The sequence below is a fragment of the Danio rerio genome, chromosome 7 (assembly GCF_052040795.2).
Source record: "Danio rerio strain M-AB ecotype USA chromosome 7, GRCz13ab, whole genome shotgun sequence".
NCBI lineage: Eukaryota > Metazoa > Chordata > Actinopteri > Cypriniformes > Danionidae > Danio > Danio rerio.
In genome coordinates this window covers 35,537,006-35,561,987 of record NC_141027.1, presented here as the reverse complement: position 1 = coordinate 35,561,987, position 24,982 = coordinate 35,537,006, and the positions used below count along the sequence as shown (strand labels likewise).

Here is a 24,982-nt window from a genome sequence, read left to right as displayed (position 1 = left end):
TCGAAACAGGTTACGATTAGTTAATGAAATAGTTATAAAACACAAAATATAATTTTAATCAAATATCAAATATAAAGTGGTCTCGTCTCAATCCCCCACCAACACTGCAAAAAAAAAAAAAAAAAAATACTTGTCTTGGCTTGTTTCTAGCCCAAATATCTAAACATTCTTAATCCAAGATGCATTTTCTAGCCAAGTAAAAAAGATGACAAAACTAAGCGAGTTCTTCCTTAAAACAAGCAAAACAATCTGCCAATGTAGTAAGTAACATAATCTTGTTTTGCCTTCTGACATAAGATTATTTTGCTTACCCCATTAGCAGATTATTTTGTTTGTTTTAAGAAAAACGAGACAATCTTTTTTACTTGTGTAGAAAAGGTTTCTCGATTTAGGAATTTATAGATATTTGGACTATAAACAAGACAAAAAGTCTAAGAAAAGCGTTTTTTTTTCTTTTTTTGCCGTGCACAAGTGCATTTTTTTCTTTTTTCTTTTCCCTCCCTTCTTTAAATACTTTCATAATACTCTTTGTTGGAATTAGAAAAGTTTTTTTAGCTGCACTGTTTAAAATGTGGATTTAGTATGTACCAAGTGTACACTTTTGCTGAATTTTCCGCCTTTTTGACCTCTGTACTTCTTAAACATGACTGTGAAGAACCGATTTGAGTGTTCGAACTGATTTGATCATAACTTTTGTTCAGCCCATTGAAAAGAATCGACTCAAATGAGTCATTCTTAAATCGGGCATCGGTGCTCGGGAATAACTAAACTGTTAGCTCAAGTATGGACAGACTATTTCTCAACTCGGTAGACTCCCATGTTAGACAATGTATTATCAATTTTCATAAGGGTGTGTTTTTCCAGTTAAAAAAAGAGTCCAGCGTCTCCACTAGTTCAAGCTGTAAACCTGTAACGTTACGCTAGAAAATAACTAACATTACGAGTGTATAACTTTAGCCCCATATGGCTACTAAACGGCTAAATAGGATTATGTCCGTAAGAGGTGGAGTGTGAACTGGCTTTGTCTTCAAACCCCCTGAGCTGCCTGCTTAGACAGCAGTTTAGAACAAGTGCTCGTAAACCTCGACTCCAAACTCGACTGGGATGCACTGCATTGCTCAAGCTCCTGTAAATAAGAGCCGTTTGTTTTCTGGTTAGGTAGCTTGTTTGATTGTGAAACACGAGTCATAACGAGGAAGCGCGTCGCTCCCTGAGGTCTGGGCACATGAAGACAGGCTGCGATGAGTGAAGATGCCTCCGCCGCACAGAGTATTCGCGCTGCCCAGACAACAGTCCCTGCTGCTGCCCGCGGTCATCAACCCGTTCGTGCACGACCTGAGCTTAAGCACAGCCGACATAACCAAAGTGAGTCCAGCACTAGATAAGCCAGAAAGGAAAGTCTGGGTGTGCCAAATTTATTGTCAGATTTTGTATGTATGTCGTCTATGTATTATTAGACAGAAAAGTGATCTGGGTGTGTCACATTTATTGTCAGATTTTGTGTAAACAATTAAATAAAATTAAATATCTTATACCGTGGAAATCGGTTGACATTTGGCATGGATAACACGCCAATATCTTACTTTTTCATTTTAAAGGAAAACAGCCACTAATGTTACCTATTTCATGAATACTTTATTTTATTAATTGATTTAATATGTCTGCACCAGATATTTATTTTTTTTGCATTGCATTGTCCGTTACGACTGACGGCTGACTATACATATTTATTTATTTATTTATTTTATTTTTTTATTTTATTTTAGGATTATAAGTTTCTTTAATTGAGCTATATTTTAAAAAGATAATATAAAGCATTGCATAACTTTTGTTTTCAGGTAAGATTTTTATTTTTAAGGCCATCATATGAGCTTGCTATTCATGCATCGACATCTTATTTGATTTGACTAATAATTTATTTCCATGTGTTTCTCTAGTATTGTGTAATATTTACATAATAGTAACTTCCTCCGTTAGAATTGCGAGCTCTACAGTGACTGGAAGTAGGTTTGAACAGAGAAGGGCTCAGAAATGTTAATACTTTGTTTCAAATTGATAAAATGTTACATTTGTTACACTCCCTCTGTGCTGTAGAAAGAGTAGATGCTTGTTGAATAGATGTTACATTTGTAAACAGTGTTGCAGGTAGCGTTAGTAATGATTTAACATTCTTTACAGCATGTGGTAGAGAGAATAGTGTAAATGTAAACTTCTGGTCATTAAAATTCTTTTTTGTTTGTTTTTTGTGTTGTAGTTCAGAGGAGTCGAATGTGAATACAGTAGATTATGTAGGAAATTATTGATTTATGGCTTTACAATAAAGAAGGTCAAGACCTCTGCTTGGTCAGTGGTTTTGACCTGAAAGCCACACTTGTTCAACAACATTTTTAAACAAGACCGTCTTTCTTTAAATGCCTGTAATTTATATTACTTTGATTTTATTAATATATTCTTATTGATGTGATTGTACGTGTATTTTACAATAGATAAAATATAAACTAGATATTTCATTTATAATAATGCCATGCTAAGATTGAAGGTAGTTGCAATTTATTTCTTACTATTTCATTTAAACTTATTGTAACACTTCCTCTCTTGCGACAGGTACAAAATGTTACGCATTTGCTTGACAGCCTTACAAACTTTGGAAATGTATTAACTTTGTAAAATTTTAAATTGCATTACATTAAATTTACCTGCATAACTTGAAACACACTTGGCCTTTTTAATAAGTTAAAGTAACACCTTGCTGTCATCATGCAATTTTAGTGCAGTTTACTACAAAGTTTAACAGTCTTTTATGTTGAGTCACTTCTCCAATGTTACACCAGATTCCTCAAATAAAAACAGTGAAAGTTGATTTGCAGTGTGCAGATTTGTGTTCGCCATTTATTATGTGTTTTGTGCTTTGTGAAGTGTTTTCTTCTAGGAATTATCCTTGTGCCGCTCCGTGCCATTTTCTTGCTTCTAGTTCTCATGGTCATGTGGCCTGTTTCTGTCATAATAACATTCGGACAGTCTCTGAAAGGAGTGGTGGAGCCCATGACTGGCTGGAGAAGGTAAATACCACTCCCTGATCACTCGCATTACACCATCTTTTGGCTTACAGCTTGTTTGAACCATAATGAAACACAATACTCTTGACCTGATAAATAAACCTGACATCAAAACACCTTAAAACTTAATCTTACAGATAGCTTTACATCTAAACTGACTATGTCAACCATCTTTTGCTACCTTTTTTTATTCTTAGAATGAATAGTTATGCATTTAGTAGGCCTTCTGACTGTGGGAGTTTCTAAATTAATAATAGAAGTGTGAGCTGGTAATGTGAAATTTGGGGTTTGCATATCAGCGGTTGCAGATATTTGGTGCATTACAGAAGCCTCTCCAGTCTTTAATTCATGCTTTTCAGTCTGATTGGTCACCTGGTTTCTTGTTCAACAGCTCATTTAGTATCTCGTTTTTTCCTAGGACTGACCACACTGATCAGATTAATTAAATTGTAGCATAGCAGGCAGAACGACTGTAGGAGGGATGTGGTTATTCTGTTAACTGATGCAACAACATACTGATCTGACACATTGATGAGCACAACGTCTCAAAGCAAGCATTATGTCTCCTCTCTCTCTCTCTCTCTCTCTCTCTCTCTCTCTCTCTGTGTGTGTGTGTGTGCGCGCACGTGTGGCAGGATGTTGGATTAACTAGTACTATCACTAAGTATGTTTTGTGCTTGAATATGTACTTATGGGCAGGTTTCTGCACAGAAGAGTGATGACCTTTCTTGGCCGAATGTATTTCTTTGGGATGGGCTTCAAGGTAGTGGTGAAGGGGAAGAAGGCCAGCACTTTAGAGGCCCCCATTCTAGCTGTGGCCCCCCACTCTTCGTTCTTTGATGCCATCGCCTGTATTGAATCCGGTCTGCCTTCTACCGTATCCCGCATAGAGTCTCTAGAAGCACCAATCTTTGGCAGTAAGCAAATTCCAAAAATAATAAAATGGCAAATAATTTTAAGAAGTTTTTTATATATAAAAATCTGTTTCTAAAAATCTATATCTAAAGATAACAATCACACACATAAACAATCTTACCCTCTTACGTAAGTTGAAACATCTAGGATAAGCACAAATATGTATTATTTGAATGAACAACACAACATGTGTCCTCTCTGCTGTATACCTGCACATATTGTATGTCATTCCAGATGGGGACTATTTTTGTTTTGCTTTACAGTATATATGCTTTTTTGACTTTCAAAAAGATGTCGACCATTGTCTTCCATTTTATAACTTACAAAGGTTCACCAAGGTCCACAAAGCTTCACCAAGGTCTACAATTTCTGATAGAATTTTTTTTTAATGTTCTACTGACAGAAAGCAAGTCTCCTAAATCTTGAATAGCCTGCATACGTATTTACATTTTTGGGTGAACTACCTCTTTAATATATAGACTCATTGATTAGTTTGGGGCGTCACGGTGGTGCAGTGGGTAGCACAATCGCCTCACAACAAACTGGGTCAGATGGCATTTCTGTGTGGAGTTTGCATGTTCTCCCCTTGTTGGCATGAGTTTCCTCTGGGTGCTCCAGTTTCCCCCACAGTCCAAAGACATGTGCTATAGGTAAATTGAATAAGCTAAATAGGCCGTAGTGTATGTGTGTGAATGCAAAAATGTATGAGTGTTTCCCAGTGTTGGGTTGCGGCTGGAAAGGGGCTGCATAAAACTTTTGCTGGAAACGTTGGCGGTTTATTCCGCTGTGGTTAACCCTTATTAATAAAGGTACTAATCTGAAAAGAAAATGAATAAATGAGCTAGTTGTTAAATATCAATTATGTAAGTTTTGCACATGGAATTATTGATGATTAAAGGAATTTTATGCTCCCTAGGGTTTTTGCGTTGTGTGCAACCTGTGCTGGTATCACGCACTGATCCAGACTCTCGTAGAAACACTATCATTGAGATTGAAAGGAGAGCCAAGTCAGCAGGACACTGGCCACAGGTGAGAGCCACCACATCTAACATCCTAAGAACAACATTCACCAAACGGGACAGAGTGCAACACCATGACGGTGCCAGTTAGAGTGGAAATGTTTTGGGATAGTTCAGAATCAAGAATGACCAATAATCAACACAAAGCAGAGCAAATGATACAATGGGCTTTATGCACAGCTAGAGTTTTAAAGCCAATAATAAACTTCCGCAGAAAGCCTAATGGGGTAAAACAAACTGTTATATTTTAAAGACATGGCGGGTAGAAATGGAATTGAATGCAGTGCTTCTTGTCTGATCTAAGACTAAATCTGCCCCTATATATCAGTAAAGTCTACAACGGATACGTGGCCCTCCGGAAGTTTGATATGCCCATTAATATAGAAGCATTTTTTTATGACACTCTATAGCAAGAATTCATATTTTTTACAGTATCGAGACGGTTGAATTTAGGGTTGGGGTGGGGGCAGATATTAAAAAAATGCAATTTATTGGGTAATTTAATAGACAGCATAAATAGTACTCTGTACAACTACTGTTTTTTACCTTACTCTGATGGTTGGGCTTAGGGGTAGGGATAGACGTGAATACAATACAATAAATCAGAAATTTTATAAATAATATGAATTATTCTCGTTATTCTTCTGGCCACAACCATATCCGATCAAGCACCAACTCTAAATGCCTGGAACACCACAAAATTGCAACATTAGTTTAAAAGTTTAAAAAGGTTAAACCTTTCACAGTATCTTAAGTGAATTTCACAATATGTGAAACCAAAGTGACAGACTAAGTGTGTTCATCAACTTTTAAAACTTCCTCATCCTCATGCTCCAAAAAAACTGCTTGCTTGTCAATGCTGTGAAGATGTATTTTTGAATAAATCTAATTGAGCTCTATCTGAAACTAGATGTTAATAAAGATCTTGTTTTTTGCATGACAGCTGTGCTTGCACTGAAAATATCACTGCTGTTATTTTCTTGTTTCAGGTGCTCATCTTTCCTGAAGGAACATGTACAAACAGATCATGTCTTATTACCTTCAAGCAAGGTTAGCTGAGCATGTTTTGTGTGTTTTTATGCACAACAAAACTTTAATTATGATGTTGCACAAAATAACATGGAAAATTCATTATTTGGGTTTGACTGAGATGTTAGAAACACAATTTCGAATTAAAGTCTATAATTCAGTAGGTTAGGAATTTTGTTTATGAACTGCGCCATATGAAAATCTAGTTGTTTGGTATCAGTTAACTTATTTTCATAATGCAAATACATGCACAAGAAAAGCAACAGAAATGATCATGGATTTAGGAGTTTTCTGTGCCTGGGGTTTGTTTTTTGTGTACTAAAGAAACAAGAATGAGTGTGGTGAGACCAGCAAAAAGCAGCAGCATGAAAGAGAGCGAGTGTTTGTGCCAATGAATAGGTATAATCCACACCACTAAGTCTTTATCCCTTTGAGTATCTGACATTTATTTAAACATATCCTAAAGAGCAAATCTATTTGCATTATAGGCTCCAATAATTAAGCAGGTCAGAGTGTTTGGTAATTGTTGTATTATGTAAAAACTATGGATTTGTTTTATATTCAGGTCATATCATTAGTACAACGTTTACTTTGGTTCTCATTTGGACAGTCAATGATTATCAAACAGTTTTCTAGATGTGACCTGATATGTAGAGCATGCTGTGATCAATAGAGTGTTAGATTGGAACTTAACTTCATCATGAGGCATGTGACCCAGAATAAGGTAAATTGAACTGTGTACAGAGCTGCTTTTAGAATGTATGAATGTAGCTAAAAAGAACAATAGGATGAATGGAAGGCGCTTATGTTTGGCTCTTTTTACTCCCACAGGTGGCTTTGTCCCTGGGGTCCCAGTGCAGCCTGTTCTTATCAGATACCCAAATAAGCTGGTCAGTACAAATTCATCGGAAGCCTTACAATATTATCTTGACACATCAGTTACTAGTGATAAAAGCAAACACAATGGAATAACTCAAGATATTTGCAAATATGTAAAATACAACTCCATAAATAACCATAAAATCCAAATAGAGAGTACTGAAGATTGACCCAAAAAACAAACAAACATTTAAAAACATCAGGTTGGCTGGCAAAGTTGTATGCCAAGTCTGCCTGTTGAGTTCTCTTCTTTTTTTTTTTTTTTTTTTTTTTTTTTGTAAATAGCTTATTGCTTATAGCTTTCATACATTTTAAAGGTTACACTACGGGTTTAGACATTGTTTTGACAATGTAACAATGTAATTATATGTCAACTAACACTTATCAAAGCAGTGGTGGAAAAGTACTCAATTGTCATGCTTAAGTAAAAGTACTGTTACTTCATTACTTTACACCACTGCATCAGAATACTACAACATTTTTCATTTAATCATTTGGTCAGCCTTTTTTATTAGTATTTATCCTAGTAGTCTTAGTGAATTAATATTTATATAATTATATTACAAATGAAAACAATAAAAGAAGCTGTTGGAAATTGATGAACCCAGACTAAGAGTCTAAGAGGACTTTAGGAGGGGGCAGTGGCTAAACAAGTCATGTAAATGTGGTAGATAGTTCCAGAACCTGTCCAGACAAGTTTATCAACAAAATAGCTTATTCTGCCTGAATGGATCCACAAAGCGAAAGTCATAGTTGTTGAGACCCTTCCTGTAGCATTTGCATTACTTTGGGATCTGCCAGTGCTCAGGTATCACACACTCTGGCTGCTAGAGTTTTGAATTAATTTATACAATTAAAAATCAAAGAATATACATTTTCATTTTTATATATTATTGTTCATTTGAAACTAGTTTATGTAAATTTATATTTCCACATAGCCAAAGTGGAATAATAAAGTAATAAAAGTACTGTTTTCTGTTAGTCTAATGCATGTTTAAAAAATAAAATAAATTAAAATAATGTGTGTGTGTTTATATATATAAATATCGCAGAACAAATTGATGTATTTGCAAAGTTACTTATAGTAAGTATAATGTATGTTGGTGGAGCATCAAAAAACAGTGTCAGCAGATATTAAGCAGATAGTCAATTCGTATTGTAATGACTGTTATTTGACATATAGTTTACAAAGCCATTGATTAGTTATCACAACGTCTAAACGACATCATCAAAATAACATGTTACATCTTTTATTATTAAATAGAACCATTCTTACAAATCTTTGTATGTTTAATGCTTACAGGATACAGTCACATGGACATGGCAAGGCCCAAAATCGTAAGTCATATTAAAGTTTTACAATGACAAAAGCAAATTACCATTACAATCAAGAAGTAACCACAATTCAGATTAACACTAGACTTGCATATAATGTTACAAGTGATGCTTTTGTGTGCCAAAATACATGTTTCATTGGTTTATTAGGTTAAAGATAATAAAAATTGAGCTATATTTTATAATATATTAAAAAATAAGTCCTGAAGATTGCAATCTCCCTCTTCATACATAAAGACATCTGTGGGTGTGCAATGTTGTAGATGACTTTTACAGATAAACTTTGTTTTCAGAGCTCTTTTGTTAGTATGCCATACTTGCACTGTTATGCATATATGTAGAGAGCAATGCTTCCTGAAGTGATGTTGGTTTGGAGCCTCACCACCAGTTCCTGTTTTAGGGCCAGACTACTGCTGCTCACACTCTGCCAGCTCTGTACTACAGTGGAGGTTGAGGTCTGTGAGAAACCAATTGTGTATTTCATAATAAAATTCTCTTCTTTTGCATTTTTGATGACAAAACATGTCAAAAGGGCAGTGAGAGGCTGTGGAGAACAATGTTGTTGTTAAAATGAATGGTTAACTTAAGTTTTCATGTAGCATATGCTTTCTGTCTGTTTTAGTTTTTGCCCCCTCAAGTACCTACAGAAATGGAGAAGAAGTGTCCTTTGAAGTTTGCTCAGTCAGTGAGAGCTGTCATGGCTAAGTAAGCATGTCATGTTGCTGTTTCTTCCACGCGTTTATCAAATTATCATCACAGGCTCATTGGAAATATGTGCCTCAGCCTACATTTTTGTGTAACTGCAAAAGCGTACTTCAATATACTCCAGGTTTTACTGCAGTTTCTATTTAAAATGAACACTGTAGGACAGTATGACACCAATATATAATTTGTTCCTTTTCACAATAATAATATTTACAGGGATATATTATAGATGACTAAAGGGTTACTTTCACCAAATGAATACTACAAAACATCATAACAATCTTCATAATTGTAACCGAATACATTTGCCTCCTTGTGTTGTACAGTATTGAGTTTGATTCCTGTGAAACACGGTTGAACAAGAATTACTTTTTGGACCCACATTATAGTAGATGTCCTTGACTACTATGTACTTCAAAATATAAATACGATGAACTTAATGTGTTGATTATGTATTGCAGAACCCTCCTGGTGATATTAGAGTGGGATACAGGTCAGGTTAGGAACAGGTTTTGTGGTATGGGTAGGTTTAAAGGTGGGCTAACGTGTAAGGGATGGTCAACAGTGTAATTATAAATGTACAGAAATTAATGCAATCCCATGCAGGTATGCAATCGAGCATAAGAACAATGTAAAAACATATATTTACGCAATAAGTACATTGTAATGAATGATTAATTTCAGTGTAAGTACATTTTAATTAAGGACACTTAATATAAAGTGGGGCCGACTTTTTTTTCAAATCAAAGTTAAAATTACCCAGTCAAAGTGCACTTTTGCTTATGCTTTTGAAAACACTATTGGTTGGGTTTAGGTCAGTGGTTCTATAGGCGATCTATATGACAAGTCTTGCCTTCTTGTGAGCAGATGACTAGAATAATGCTTAATGCACTATAAAATGTAGCATAAAGCATACATTTTCATTGGGCCTCGATTGGAGATTATATTTCACAGACATTTAAATTGTAAACACAGTAAAGTATTTCAGTGTAAATATGTTTATCACAAGTTATTGTGCGTTTACTAGATCTCTGAAGCTGCCAGTCACAGACCACACTTATGAAGACTGCCGTTTGATGATTGCTGCTGGAGAACTGACTCTGCCTATGGAAGCTGGACTAGTGGAGTTTACCAAGATCAGCAGAAAATTGGAGTAAGAAAACAGTTTATACGTGTAATTTTAAGAATACCAAATATGCATAAACTTGTTGTTTTCATATTGGTGGTGTAATGGTACACCTAAATTAGGGTTAAATATGTATCTTGGTCTTAAAATCACAATGTGATACATTTTCAGTAGAACCTGAAGAAACCAAAACCTGAAAATGTCTTCTTTTTTAATGAAACACTTATTTACTGAACAATTTGTGGCTTTATTTTTAAAGAAATATAATTAGCATTTCAATTCGTCGAATACAAATTTGGAAAAGAATAAACACAAATGAACACATAAGCTAATATAATAATTTAAGCAAGCTGTGAGCACTTAAAGAGGTAAATGTAATGCTACTTGATATATTGGTTATTTATAACGAACTGTAAAGAGGAAGGAAGGAAGAAAAGGAAGGAAGTACTGTCTTCATTTGCGCTTTGTAACTTTTATTAAAGCCACCTATACAACAATCTGTCTCTGTTACAACCGACTCAAAGTCGTAACATAAGAGAGACAATGCAGACCAGTTAAAATGTAAAGAGAAATTATTTATTAATAAAAGACAATTAACAAAGCAACCAAAGTCAGTGTTAATGGAAGTCAGTGGGGAAGAGTGTGTGCATAGTAGTGACAGGTGGTAAGGAGGGCAACATGGTGGATCAGTGATCCAGCAAGAAGGACGCTGGTTCGAGTCTAAGCCAGTTGGCATTTCTGTGTGGAGTGTGTATGTTCTGTTCGTGTTTGCATAGGTTTCCTCCAGGTGCTCTGGTTTTCCTACAGTCCAAAAACATGCAGTAAAGGTGAATTGAATAAACCAAAATGGCCATAGTATATGAGTGTGAATGAGTGTGTACGGATGTTTCCCAGTACTGGGTTGCAGCTGGAAGGGTTTCTGCTGTGTAAAACATAAGCTGGATAAGTAAAAGGTTCATTCTCCTGTGGCGACCCCTGATAAATAAAGGGACTAAGGTGAAAGAAAATGAATGAAAGTTCTTTATAGATGACAGATAAAGAGTCTCAGGTGAGATGACTTGCCTACAAATCACAAATACACAAACAAAATAACCAGCTCCTAATAGTCTCAAACCATCAAAGAGCTTCAAAAGAGCATTTGTTGTGTTACTTTCTTAATTAATCAGAAAACATTTGAAGTTTGAACTTTGTTTCTTTCCAAAAGAAAAAAAAACTATTTTTGGACATGGATGCGTGTTGTCTACTGTAGTGAAGTTGAACTTTTATTTACGCATAAACTAAAAAAAACTGACAGAAATACTGATTGTAACAGGAGAGTTGGGGTACAACACATTTGAGGGTCCAAACACAGTTTAATAATCAAGAGTAGTCAAGCAGGCAATGGTCAAACAGGAACAAACAGAAGCATGCAGGTAATCCAAAAGAATTGTCAGGGTCATAGACGAAGAGATCAGTACAGGCGGCAAACAACATAAAAACAATAAACAAGGTGAAGGTCAGGAAACACGGCAAGGCAAGACAATGGAATAACGCTTCATAAAGTTACAGGTAAACAAGACCCAGCAAAGTGTGTGTGTTTGTGTGTGCTGTTTATATGATCCATCTGATGTGTCTACCATGAGCTTCCAGCTGTGTGAGTCCTATTCTGGAGAGAACTGGAACTGGTGTGTGTGTGGTGCATGATGGGAATTGTAGTTCTTATCAGTGGCATTGTCCTCCAGCCATCTGCACAGGCTAGATCGCTGATGATCGTGACACTGATATTGGGATTGACAAACTACTTGTCAAAAGTATGGTAAAGCTAGACTTTTCAAATTAGGATTTGCACATACAGTGTTTTCAACAACATACCAAATAAAAAGGACTTTAACAATATGAATACTGTACAAAAATATGTACCGTTACACCCAAATATTTGGAGTTATTAAATGTTATGCGATGAGTAACATCTCTCTCTCTTGAAAACTCAGATTAAAATGGGACAATGTGAAGAAGGAGTTGGAGAGTTTTGCCAACATAGCTTGTTCTTGCAAAGGCGGGAGGATCACCGTTGAGGAATTCGCCAGCTTCCTCAAATTACCCATCAGCCCAGCTCTACAGCAGCTCTTCGCTCTGTTTGACAGGGTAAGTGAGCTCATGAAAGAAGATGCATAATTGTAACAATCAGTTGAATTATAATAATTTGTGGATTTTTCCCCCAAATTCTCTCATATATCTGTTTTAAAAGCTTGCTTAATACAGAGTTTGTTATTCAGAAACAGCCAATTTAACATCCGAGTATGGATAAATCAAGTGATATCATTTTTTATTGACTGACTTGCCTAATTAAAGTTGTGTTTTCTATTTCTGTTTGTAGAATGGGGATGGCACTATTGATTTCAGAGAGTATGTCATTGGTGTCACGGTTCTGTGCCGACCAGCTAATAATGAGGAAGTTATTCAGACTGCTTTTAAGGTAATGGTAAAGATGCTGTTTTTGAAGTAATGGTTGCAATACATACATTCCCATAGAGTGTCTATGCAACGATTACAAGAAGATTTAATGTACTGTAGTGAAAAAAGATGCTGGGATGTGGTAAACCATTAAAGCAATGATGTGTTAGTGGTTGTTAGCACATTGGGGTGGTTTTTCTCTTGAGTCTTGAGCTACTCAGCTAAAAGAAAAGATAAAAGATACAGTAAAGAGGGATCATTAATGTGTGTTTTATTGGCCTTCTGTGTTTGTATAAAGTTTGTTTAGTTTATGTTTTTGTCTGCAGTTGTTTGACATCGATGAGGACAACTGTATCACACAAGAGGAGTTCAGTAGTTTGCTACGTTCAGCTCTTGGAGTGTGTGATCTCGACGTCCACAGCCTCTTCAGAGAAATTGATGCAGATGGATCAGGACACATAACTTATGGTCTGTATGCCAACTGTACAACAGCTTTCACTGTGATAAATGCTGTCGGTCAGTCATTCTAAAAGTGTGATCCTTCAAAGACTGTTAAATGGGTTTTCATAAATTAGATGTCAAACAATTGGAGTGTATTGTCAACCGCCAATAAAAGGAAAAGTAACAGCTCAGATATGTGTGCATGATGCACAATAATCAAGTCTTTTCTAGCATGTAACATCCAAAACTTGATTTGCCATATCTCAAAAATATTTTTGACAACAATAAGCTATTTAGTAAAATACAATTAAAAATATATAATTTATTTTCTTAACTTTTAAGCTGTTTTCTATTTTTATATATATATTAAAATGCAATTTTCTTCCTTTGATTGCAAAGCTGAATTTTAATCACCATCACTCCAGTCTTCAGTGCTGATTTTCCACTCAATTTTTGTTTATAATTTTTTTCTCCAAATTTTTTGATGAATGGAAAGTTCAAAAGAACAGCATTTATCCGAAATTTAAGATCAAGCATCTACTCAATATTAAAATAACAACAACAAATAATCAAGGCATCGCTTTTTTCCAAACACATTGTGTTTGAAGTTTAGCAACAAATAGCATATCATTTTAAAATACATTTCAAGTGTTCTCTGGGCTGCCATGATAATTACACTTTTTAACAATAAGTATTTTTTACATGCCATTTAGAATGTTCGGTAACATTTTACTTGAAGAAATGTTCATAGGACTGTCATAAAACTTTTAGAATCATGACATGACACAAATCATGAATATGAATGAGATTTTATGCATGTTTATCACAACAGTCATTAGGTGTCATTCGCTCAATTATCACATTTTAAAAAACAAAGATGACATTGTTTGTTATGACAACTTGACATAAACTAATAGATCACAACTGGTCTTTATCTTTATCATGATGATTTGACTACCTAAACAACAAAACTTGTCATAAATCTTTCATAAACATGGTTGTCATGAAGCCATTATAAATATGTAAAAAATGTCATTAATATTTTTTTTACCTCAACTACAATGGTACAAGCTGAATTTGTTATTAAAATATAATTAAATATAAATGGCGCTCTTAAAAATTAATTTGACAGTAATGACACTTTTTGTAAAGTCCACTTTTCAAGGACATTATAGCTTTCATGATATCTTCGTTGTTACCATCCGAAGTTATTGCTTCGTCATCATCTTCGTCAGGGCCCTCACCAGCTGCCATGGCGTCGTTCGTTTTTTCACCCTCAGAATATTCATCTTCGTTTCTGGTCTTTTTCTTGTCTTTTCTGGTACCTTTGCGTGACATTTTTCTTCCCTATGCTTTTATATTTGTGTTGCTTGACTTAAGATACAATTCTGGTTGGTATTGTAGGATTGATCGCAAGTTAGCAGCAGAGCTAAAAAATTTCAACCTCTCAGCACCTCGCCATAACCGGAAGTCCGTAATGACACTTTTAATGTGACATTTTAATGTCAAATAGTTTGTTCCATTAAAAACGTGATCTGAAAAGCATTTATGACATAATTATAATGCCTCATGACAATCATGTTTTTGACAGATTTATAACAAGGTATGCTGTCTTGGAATTGTCAAGTTGTCATGAAAAAGATAAAGACTTGTGATAAAATAAAGTTTGTGATCATGCGTCATAATTGTAAAGGTTTCATGACAGTCCCCTCAAGTAAAGGGTCACCAAATGTTCATATTGTTATTTCACAGGAATTGTGACAGTGGTTGTAGTTTGCAGAACTATCATTATTATTATCAATATTACAGTTGGATACCCTGATCTGCCAAAAATAATTGTGGCATAATTCTTATTCATGAAATCTACGATAGATATTAAAGCAATATTCTTCTATAAACGGCTTTATAATAAAATATGTTTATCCTGACTTCACTATAGCATACCAAACACTATCACAGTCCAGATTTCTTAATAGAGATCATTGATTTGACTTTGATTCTGAACTGCGTCTTTATTTAATTTGTTTGCATGCATTCAGCAATAATTAGCTGATATATCAACATGAATGCTGTGTTACTGAGGCTTAATAGTCCAACAATTAATTCCACAAACAATATTAGCCAGCATCTCCCAGGGCTTTAAGTGTGAATTAAAGCAGAATTATGTAAGCTCTCTATGTAAACACCTTTCGACAAAATGTCTGCACATTCACATTATTCACATTATTCTTTTAGTATACCAGAAAGGTTGACATGCTTTACCCCTATAGTGATTTATTGCCCAATTCAACTTCAAATTGTTTTGAAATGAGGAATTAGTTTTGTACTGTAGTACTTTCAGGAAGTTTTAATGACCTCTGAGCTCATTTCAGGTCATCAGCTACATGTTTTAGCCTACTTGAATACCTCAAATACATTTTCAGGAAACATCTGTGCCTGATTCAAACATACTCTTTACCTATTATAGCTGGTTACTAATTTCATCCCTGTCTATTACCTCGCTTCATTAGTCTGCTTTCATTTTGAGTTCAAATTTCTACTAACTTTGCTATTTCAATGTCTCTGTCAGATGAGTTTCGTTCCTTCGCTCTCAATCATCCCGAATATGCAAAGCTCTTCACCACCTACATCGAGCTCCAGCGTTACCAGGGTCTACAGGGGGACGAGACTGACTTCGACAGTGCTTTTTCTCACTGCTGTACTGCTGCTTATGATGAGTATCAGGAGGACAGTGCCTCTGATAAGAAAGATGACTGACTCAGATGAAGGAGATTGAGCATGCAGACATAAGGGTAATACTCCAAGCCATGCCATCTGAACATGTGCCTTAAGCCTGCATGGGTGGTGTGCTTCTGCAGACGAGCACATGCCCTATCAAAAAATCTAGTTTTCTGTTTACAGCATCAAGTGTTTCATAAACTATTTAATGATTTATTTAAAAGCTTGTTTATATGTATAAGCATGCTGAAACTGTTCTTATTGTGATTAAGGTAAAAACATATCTGCAGCTTTTAGACTTAATGGCATGTAATTCCACAGTTTTATATGAAATCTAATTAATACTTTTGAATTGCTTATAAATAATTAGAGGAAATGTAGATTTTTTTAGATTAGGTACTTTCATTACACACACATGAAAAAACATGAAAGTTTTTTTTTAACTTGTATATTATTGCATTCATTCATTTTCTTTTTAGCTTAGTCCCTTTATTATTCAGGGGTGGCCACAGTGGAAAACAACACCAACTTATTTATGTTTTTGCGCAGCCCTTTCAGCTACAACCCATCACTGGGAAACACCCATACACTCTCATTCACAAACAAACACTACGGACAATTTAGCTCACCCAATTCACCTACAGTATAGTACATTTCTTCCCTGCAGGCACAGGATGTCAACAAGACTTTATATTGACATTGTACCCTAACATATCCCAACTTCGTGGGGATGTTGGATTTTGCTTGTAAATGAAAATCAGGTTGACATCAAAATCCAACGTCAGGCTGATGTCAATGTCCAATGTCCAACCTAAAATCAACCATATATCAACGTTTAATCATGTTACACCTTGACGTTTGGTGGCTTGATGTTGGCTTTTAGTCACGTTCCAGTACAACCTAAAATCAACCAAATTTCTACGTAATTTGACATCGTTATTGAACATCAAAATAACATTGTCCTTGGATGCTGACTAGACGTTGAATTTTGATCACCTGACATCATGACCTAAATCTACCCTTATATTACCGTCTTACGATGTTGTGTGCCTGCTGGGCTTGGACTGTGGCAGAAAGTGAAGCACCTGGAGGAAACCATGCAAACATGGAGAGAACGTGCAAACTCCACACAGAAATGCCAAGCCAGAACTCAAACCAGTGACCTTTTTGCTGTGAGGCGACAGGGCTACTTACTGCGCCACCTTGAAGCGCACCCAATTTCATGAAATCTAATTATTCATTAATTTTCTTTTCGGCTTAGTCCCTTTAATAATCTGGGGTAAGCACAGTGGAATGAATCCACTGCTGGGAAACACCCATAAACACTCATTCACACACATACACTACTGACAATTTAGCTTACCCAATTCACCTATAGAGCATGTGTTTGGACTGTGGGGGAAGCTGGAGCACCTGGAGGAAACCCACGCTAACACGGGGAGAACATGAGAACATGACAGTGCTACCCACGGTGCCACTGCACAGGCAAAATCTAATTAGTAGATATAAATGGTTTATTTTCCCAGAGATAGGTTACAACTGCTGCATAAAACATATGCTGGATAAGTTGGCGGCTCCTTACGCTGTGGTGACCCCAGAATAATAAAGGGGCTAATCCGAAAAAAAAAAGATTGAATGAATGAATAAATTGTTTATATGTTGGGCACATATGTTTTTGAGATCCTGTACTTTTAATACACGCAAGCAAAAAAAGAGAACACTTTTCATTCAATTTTCATTCAAATTTAATTTAATAAAATCTAATTAAATATTAATTGAAAAAATATTACACATTTCCTTCACTTACGAGAGAGACACACACATTGTGTAAAATTTTTAAACTGAGTTTCCACTCAGAAATTACAAAAAGAATTCAACAAACTTCAACATAATACATGTTCCACATGTTGTATAAAAATGAGCACACTAAATGAAAGATTTAAAGAAAAATAGAAAATCTAAACATGTAAAAAAAAATGCTTTCGTTTGTGTTTTCTTTATTTATAACTTTTTTTTTGTCAGTGAGCATTTCTCAATGAGTTTTTTCTTCACATTAATATTTAAAAAAAGATTCCTATGCAAACTTTTCTTTTTCTCTCCATCCCTTTTCTGTTCTTTTCTTTCTTCTCTGCTCAGGGACTTTGGTACCGAAAGTGAGTTGTAATCAAAGGTTTTGCTTTGCATCTTGTTTTTATTTGCATTCCCATTGAGGGGAGATGTTGCTGAGTTAGCGTTTTGTTCCTGCTGCTTGTTCAGACTAATACTCTGTTGCATGCACTGAAAATAGGCCAATTTGTGAGCAAACAGGCAACACAACACGCCCACAGTATCAAGCACCATAGGGTCTGCTTCCAAATTATCCCACTGCAGTGGTATTTATTTAGCAATGCGGCTTGCAATTAGGATTTTGTTAACACAGCAAAGTTAGCTTCTTTTTTTGCAATTAAAAAAATCTTTTGAATTTTAACTAGTATTTGTTGGCCCTTTTATGTTTGAGTGGATGAACACTTGTTAGAAGAGTTTGTACATTCTTTTGAATTATCAAGAGATGTAGAAGGAAAACTTGCTGATTAGCCGACCCACTGACAAATACGTTCATACTGAAAGCATCCACTAGGTGACAGCAACACCCAGAATATAAAATGACCGACTGCTTAAATCACTCGAGAAATCCATCCACTGTAAATCTGCAGTGAATGTGCAGATACTGTAAATGTGCATCCATTATAGCTCATATAGTCCTACTTTCATTTCACTGAGAGTATGGGTATGTGTTTTTGCGTACATGATGTGTACACTTTTTGTCACTTCTCCTTGGTCATTTTATAAAATGTCACTAAACATGGAGGTCAGAGGTCAAGTTTTCCTTTCTGTGCTCATATGCTGCATTCCATGTGGGATAAATCTACGTCTGAAAGGCACATTAATGTGGGGGAAAAATCATCAATGCCTTGTTGAAGGGTCGTTCCGAACCGAATAGCTCTAAATTAGTTACTTCAAAGGCCCATTTGGTTGCTGTTAAACGTATTTGCACATTCATTTGGGACAAAATATGTTACAAATAATAAATGAATTGAAGGGACAGTTTGTTTCTTTTTAATCTTTGTTTCTTTTGGTTAGAACAACCTGTCCAGTCCTGTCCGATGGGGCAGTGCTGCAGATTTGACCTCCCATCAAACTTCTAAACATGACCTTCATTTTCTGGTTCCAGTGTGTTTAATTCAGATTGAAGCTAAACATTACAGAACAGTGGTCCTTCAGGAAGATGGATAGATTGAATGGATTAACACGTAGGGGAACTGGCCATTCAGTATGAAACACAGCCCTAGTCAGCCCTGTTTAAACAGTGGCCAAAACCCTCTCAATCTGAGCCGACACTTTGATGACAAAATGCAGCACAAACTGTTTGGTAGAAGACTGATATGGAGTCAGCATCAGCACAGCTCAGCAGAAAAATATTCTGAAGGCACACAGTGGTCATAAAGAGTCCGTTTGTCATTTTAAATGTTCTTCAAAATGGCAAGCGAGACACCCTGGCTACATCCGAAGCGCAGGCGGTTGACTTGTTGCCTCGCCGCCCTATCAGGCAATGACACCACAGGCAGCGTTTACGCACAAAAGCACCTCACAAAACTGATTTTGAGCAGTTTTCAGAGGCTGCATGAAGATTTAATGATCTACAGCAAAGCAGACAGAGCCCTGGAGATGATTTAAGTGAATGTTTGCTTCCTACAATGCTCATTTATCACTAGAAATGAAGTCAAAAGTTGTTAAAATACACAATCTGGCCACCAACGATTATTTTCAGACATCACCGAATCAAGTGCCAGATCAGTGGGATATCATATAGAGAGGGATACATTTTGTTCTCAAACATCAGTCAGATGAAGGTAATTGAATAAGAACTGCTGGATAAAAATGACATTAATGATACTTGTTTAAATCTATTTGGAGATTGTATTTTAAAGGGATTGGGGCGTTCACTTGGTTACAATATAATGAGAAAAAAACTACAAGCATTTATACATATATTAGAGCTGACTTATTTAGGACAATCTAAAATAAATTAAAATAAATAAAAAGGTAAAATATCACTGCATATTCTTTATATTAATGACATTAATCAATAGGGAGGCTCCGATCAGAATTTTTACAGCCGTTACCGAGTACCTATTCCTTATCATGGTGATTGTCCCATACCAAGCATACTGATTCTGAAGCTTCAAGCTTTATAATGCATAAAGCACATTTTCCCTTTATACTTCAGTGGAGATCTTGCCTTACCTAAATAATAAATTAAAGATATTGCATATAATTCCTTAAACATGTATCTTATAACCATTTAGCGTAGACATGTAATGGTCAGATGCAGCTTTACAGAAAATAATAGAAAACACACTGTAAAACCCAAAATGTTAAGGAAACTCAAACCATTTGAGGAATCTGATTGCAACAAACCATTTAAATTTTAAAAGTAATCCTAATGAATACTGTGAACCTAATCCATTTGAGTAAATAAAGCAATCTGAGCACAGAAAAACCCAATAAATGAAGAAAACTCAAACTTATCGAGTACTGTAAATTGTACTGTGAACTTACTCCATTTAAGTTGAAGTAATGAGGTTTTTAATTAACTAATTTCCTTCAACGCTGAGTTCAAAACTCTTTTTAAATGAGTAGACTTAACTTTCAGTCAATTTTGAGTTAACTACACTCATTTCATTTAATAAATCTGACTGTTGGGTTTTACAGTGTACATACAAAAAAATTGGTAAGAAAGATCACTACCGAAGCAATTTAGAAACATTGCAAATTATGGAAGAAGAGTTCAACATGTCTCAAAGAAGTTTGGAATGCATATTTGATGCAAAATAAGTAGAAATGCACACCTAGTCTTTACTTCTTTAACAAAGGAAATAGGCCTATAAACTACTGTGTGAGTAATGACAGGAAAGCATGGGGAGCAGAGAGAGGGGAAGGATCGGCATAGGACCACAAGGCAAGAATCATCCGCCATGAGCACTGGAGTGCATGTGTCAACACACTAACCACTACACCACTGGTGCCGAAACAATTGGCTGCTTTAAATGGTTTAAGTTACCTTAACTTTTACAGTGCAATAATTCCAGCCAAGTATTCATGAACTTTCAATATTGTTAAAAACACAATAAGATGTAAAAAGATTTGAGTTCTTATATGTTCTTTGCTTGTAAACTTGTAAACTTGTAAATATGATTATCGGCCGATACCAATCTATGGCCGATCAATTGGAGCATCCCTATTAATAATACTAGCATAAATTTAATTGGAAACGCTTCATATTTTAAAAGGATCGGGGTGTTCACATGCTGACAATATAATGAACAAACTACAAGCATTTATAGATATAATTGAACTGTAATCGTCTTTTTTCAGGGGAGTCTAACAGAAATTAAATAATTTAAAAAGGTCAATTAGCACTGTGGCGCAGTAGCACAATCGCCTCACAGCAAGAAGGTCGCTGGTTTGAGCACCGGCTGGGTCAGTTGGCATTTCTGTGTGGAGTTTGCATGTTCTCCCTGTGTTTGTGTGGGTTTCCTCCAGGTGCTCCGCCAAGGGTAAATTGGGAAAGCTAAATTGACCATAATGTATGTGTGTGAATGAGAGTGTATGGGTCTTTCCCAGTGATGGGTTGCAGCTGGAAGGGTATCTGCTACGTAAAACATACGCTGGATAAGTCAATGGTTTATTCCACTGTGGCGACCCAAGATTAATAAAGATACTAAGCCAAAAAGAAAATAAAAGAATGAATCATTGTTGCATATAGTATGGATATGAGTATGAATGAAATTTGGACATGCTACATCTGGGATATTGTCCTCTTAACACACACTAATGCCATTTGCATAATGTCCATTCACAAATATTCTCCCATGGCCTCATGGGAGAGTAAAATGTCCATTGAAGAATTTTGTTGAAAATAGATCATCCAGGTACTTTTTTTTGGTCAAACACTATGAATTCAGACATGCTTCTCAGCTCACATATTGTTTCTCACATATACTGTATATTATGAAGGCGATGTTGGATGCATCGGATCTGACTTGATCATACGATACAGATGTGTCTTCCGATGTCCTGCCAGCATTATACTACGCTTTTTCATCTTTCAGATGCAACCCCTATAACCTTGTAGATCAAAACCACATGTTTACACACAAACTCAGCTCAGCTGTCACAAAATCAAAAACTCAGAATAATGAATCATAAGTGAATAGTGCATTTTGCCTGCATTGTAGCTTGATTTATCTCTCAGAGAAACCCCCCTGTCCATGAGAACTTCATGTATACCTACAGTATGTAGCATCCATTGCAAGTCTGCCAGATGGCCATTTGGAACAGGGCCTACAAATTGGTTAGTCCTAATGCAAATTTGTCTGCACAGGATGTAATATCTGTCCTTTTTAAATATTATAATAGTGGTCGGTAAAGAAGACAAAGGTTGATCTTTAAGTGGTTCCATAATGCACCTTTGGTTGTGCTGAGCTGCAGTATATCAAAACCAAGTCTGTCAGTATGGGTACTCTGCCAGTGAGTGCTTTTGTCAATATATCTTCAGAGGGCAGATCGGGGATGATGATATGATGATGTCTTATGAGTAGCTAATGTTCTCTCTCGTCTGATACATCGGGATGAAGGATGGGATTGCAGTCACTTCATTAAAGTCCTGCTGCTCCGCGCGCTGTGATAAGCAGCTGTGATTTCCACCGTCAATTTGTTTTAACCTTTTCAAACATGAGGGGGGCATTTCATTTTAATCACAACTGATGAGATTGCACGGAATCAATTAAGGCGCATTGTTGTTACTGTTTCCTTTTCTCCCTCACCCGCGCACGCTCTCTCTCTGTTTACCTTGTCGTTCTCTCTTGCGCTGTCCTTTTCTCCCTTCTTTTGCTACCAATATTGCAGCATTCATTTTTATTTCAGCCTGAGGTGAGTCTGCCTAGTCAAATTGTGGACAATCAGGCCAAGTAATCGGGTTTTATTTGCGAAACACCAAACAAGAGTTAGCTGTTAGGGCTTTGGCGGGGCGGTCTGTGCTGGAACAGATGAGGGGGCTTGACTGAAAAGGTCAGTGCCGACAGGCTGCACTGCTAATTGACGGGTTGCAAAATAGCTGCAAATCACAAGCCCTTTACTCCCATTGCATGTGCAGACAATGTATATGTTTTTCCTTTAGAATGAGGGCGTGCATGTAGTATGTTTCATTTTGCAATTTTCCCATTGCTTCTTTCTCCCCCAAGTTGTCAAAATGTCAGAATATTGCTTTAAATCAGTGTGTTTTATTGGTTTAATTTCGTTTTCTCCTTCTTTTCCAGTTTGTGTGATCATGCCCTCTGCAGCAGGAGGTCCTGGCCTTAAAGTTCTTCTCAGCGAGAGCACATATAAACCATGCATTATCCTTGCTAACCGCTGGATGAATTCATGCTAATGTACTCAACTCTGCTCTCTCGGGCAGGACAAGCAGAGCACACAATGTAATTTCACGGATATCATCACCACACCTGCTCTTGATTTTTTGCGTGACTAAAGATACATTGTTCAGAAAAAAGATGATGTATTACTTCACCCTGTGGTGTTTCTTTTTAGGAATGAGCAAAAAAGTTCTGTCATGTCAGTTAAATATTGTTCAGTAACAATAAATTCATTCATTCATTTTCTTTTCGGCTTAGACCTTCTATTAATCATGAATCGCCACAGCGTAATGAACCGTCAACTTATCCAGCATATGTTTTACACATGTTTTATGTTTTGGATGCCCTTCCAGCTGCAACCCATCATTGGGAAACATCCATACACTCTCATTAATACACATCCATATGTCCATTTTAGCTTACCCAATTCACCTGTACTGCATGTCTTTGGACTTTTAAGGGAAACCAGAGACCCTGGAAGAAACCCACGCGGAGACGGGAAGAACATGCAAACTCCACACAGAAATGTCCACTGATCCAGCCAAGGCTCAAACCAGCTACTTTTTTGCGGTGAGGCAACAGTGCACAGTGCTACCCACTGCACCACCGTGCCGCCCCGGTAACAATAGTTCACATTAAATATTTTATATAGGGCATATAGTCTAAGTTATTTTTTTAAGCTTCTTAATATGTTAAATGCCAGTGAAGCGTTATTTCATGTATATATGTACATATTATCTTCACAAAGGTTCTTTGTAAAATTAATTCGACACTTTACTTGCATTTTATGTTTTCCACTGATGTAAAATTCAAATATAGACCCGTGCGCAACTATGTCATCATAAATATGTAATTATTATTATATATAATAGTTACTAAGGCCGTCTTAACTTAATTGAACTTACTGTAAAAAAACATTTGTTTTGCAGTAAAACTAGAAAGCAGTGCATTATTGTAATGGTAAAGTTCATTAGCCATTACTTCAGTCTTCAGTGTCACATCACAATAATTTTGTGTTACATTTTTTAAAGACTTTAAATAATTTTTGTTTGATAGAAGGTTCAGAAGATTTAATTTATTTGAAATTCATTATAAATGTGTTAATAACAGGTTTGTGACTATCATTATAGTCACACTGGAATAATGTCATTGACAATACAAAACAAATTCAATTTCGGTTCAGATTTGATGATGAGAAAATGAGTTCTTCATTTGTTTAGCTGTGTAGCCAGTTGTGACAGACAGATCAATTAATATTGACATTTAGTTGATTTGAAAGCTCCATGCTGCTGGGTTTTATAGATAAGAACACTTTTATAGTAGTAGTTCACTGAACTCAGTTCATCCCATTCAAAACATCATACCGTACATGTCTTTACACTTTTTTTTTTTTTGGAAAAAAAAATTATTACTTAAAAAGTAATCAAGATGCTTAAAAGGTCATTCCTATTTTAGTCTCATGCTATTTGTGTTTTTTTCTTTTTTTTTTTTGGTATGTCACAATATTTTTTTTTACAGTAGTCCAGTAACACGTCTTTCAAAACATGAAGAAATTGATAAAGTTAGCAACCACTTATATTTTCTTAAACATTTTTCATACATTTTCTCTTATATTTTCTCAAATTTCAAACTACATAAATATTACTATATTGTAAACTATAAGTACTGTTTTTCTCAAACTTGTAGAAAAAAAAGAAATTATATATATATATATATATATATATATATATATATATATATATATATATATATATATATATATATATAATATTTTAAGCTTCTTTATATGTTAAAGAGTGGAGCGTTATTTCATCCATATATGTACATATTATCTTCACAAAGGTTCTTTGTAAAAATAATTAGACACTTTAC

At 35.6% G+C, this 24,982-nt stretch overlaps 1 protein-coding gene across 2 annotated transcripts; it reads left to right on the top strand.

Moving 5' to 3' along the window:
* The first annotated feature begins 1,076 nt into the window (after nucleotides 1-1,076).
* Nucleotides 1,077-23,356, top strand: lpcat2 (lysophosphatidylcholine acyltransferase 2). 2 transcript variants are annotated; one of them, XM_087259401.1, is made up of 15 exons: nucleotides 1,221-1,365; nucleotides 2,917-3,059; nucleotides 3,756-3,973; nucleotides 4,888-5,000; nucleotides 5,980-6,040; nucleotides 6,851-6,909; nucleotides 8,202-8,236; nucleotides 8,634-8,688; nucleotides 8,856-8,938; nucleotides 9,966-10,091; nucleotides 12,035-12,188; nucleotides 12,421-12,519; nucleotides 12,824-12,965; nucleotides 15,508-15,730; nucleotides 23,015-23,356. In XM_087259401.1, the coding sequence occupies exons 1-14, from the start codon at nucleotides 1,252-1,254 to the stop codon at nucleotides 15,693-15,695; spliced, it is 1,590 nt and encodes a 529-aa protein (XP_087115527.1). In that variant the 5' UTR covers nucleotides 1,221-1,251; the 3' UTR covers nucleotides 15,696-15,730; nucleotides 23,015-23,356.
* The last annotated feature ends 1,626 nt before the right edge of the window (nucleotides 23,357-24,982 follow it).

Coding starts and splice junctions, on each gene's coding strand:
- lpcat2 (XM_087259401.1), top strand. CDS start 1,252: ATGCCTCCGCCGCACAGAGTATTCGCGCTGCCCAGACAACAGTCCCTG. Junction 5,001..5,979: donor CAGCAGGACACTGGCCACAG/GTGAGAGCCACC, acceptor TTCTTGTTTCAG/GTGCTCATCTTTCCTGAAGG. Junction 8,689..8,855: donor GTACTACAGTGGAGGTTGAG/GTCTGTGAGAAA, acceptor TGTCTGTTTTAG/TTTTTGCCCCCTCAAGTACC.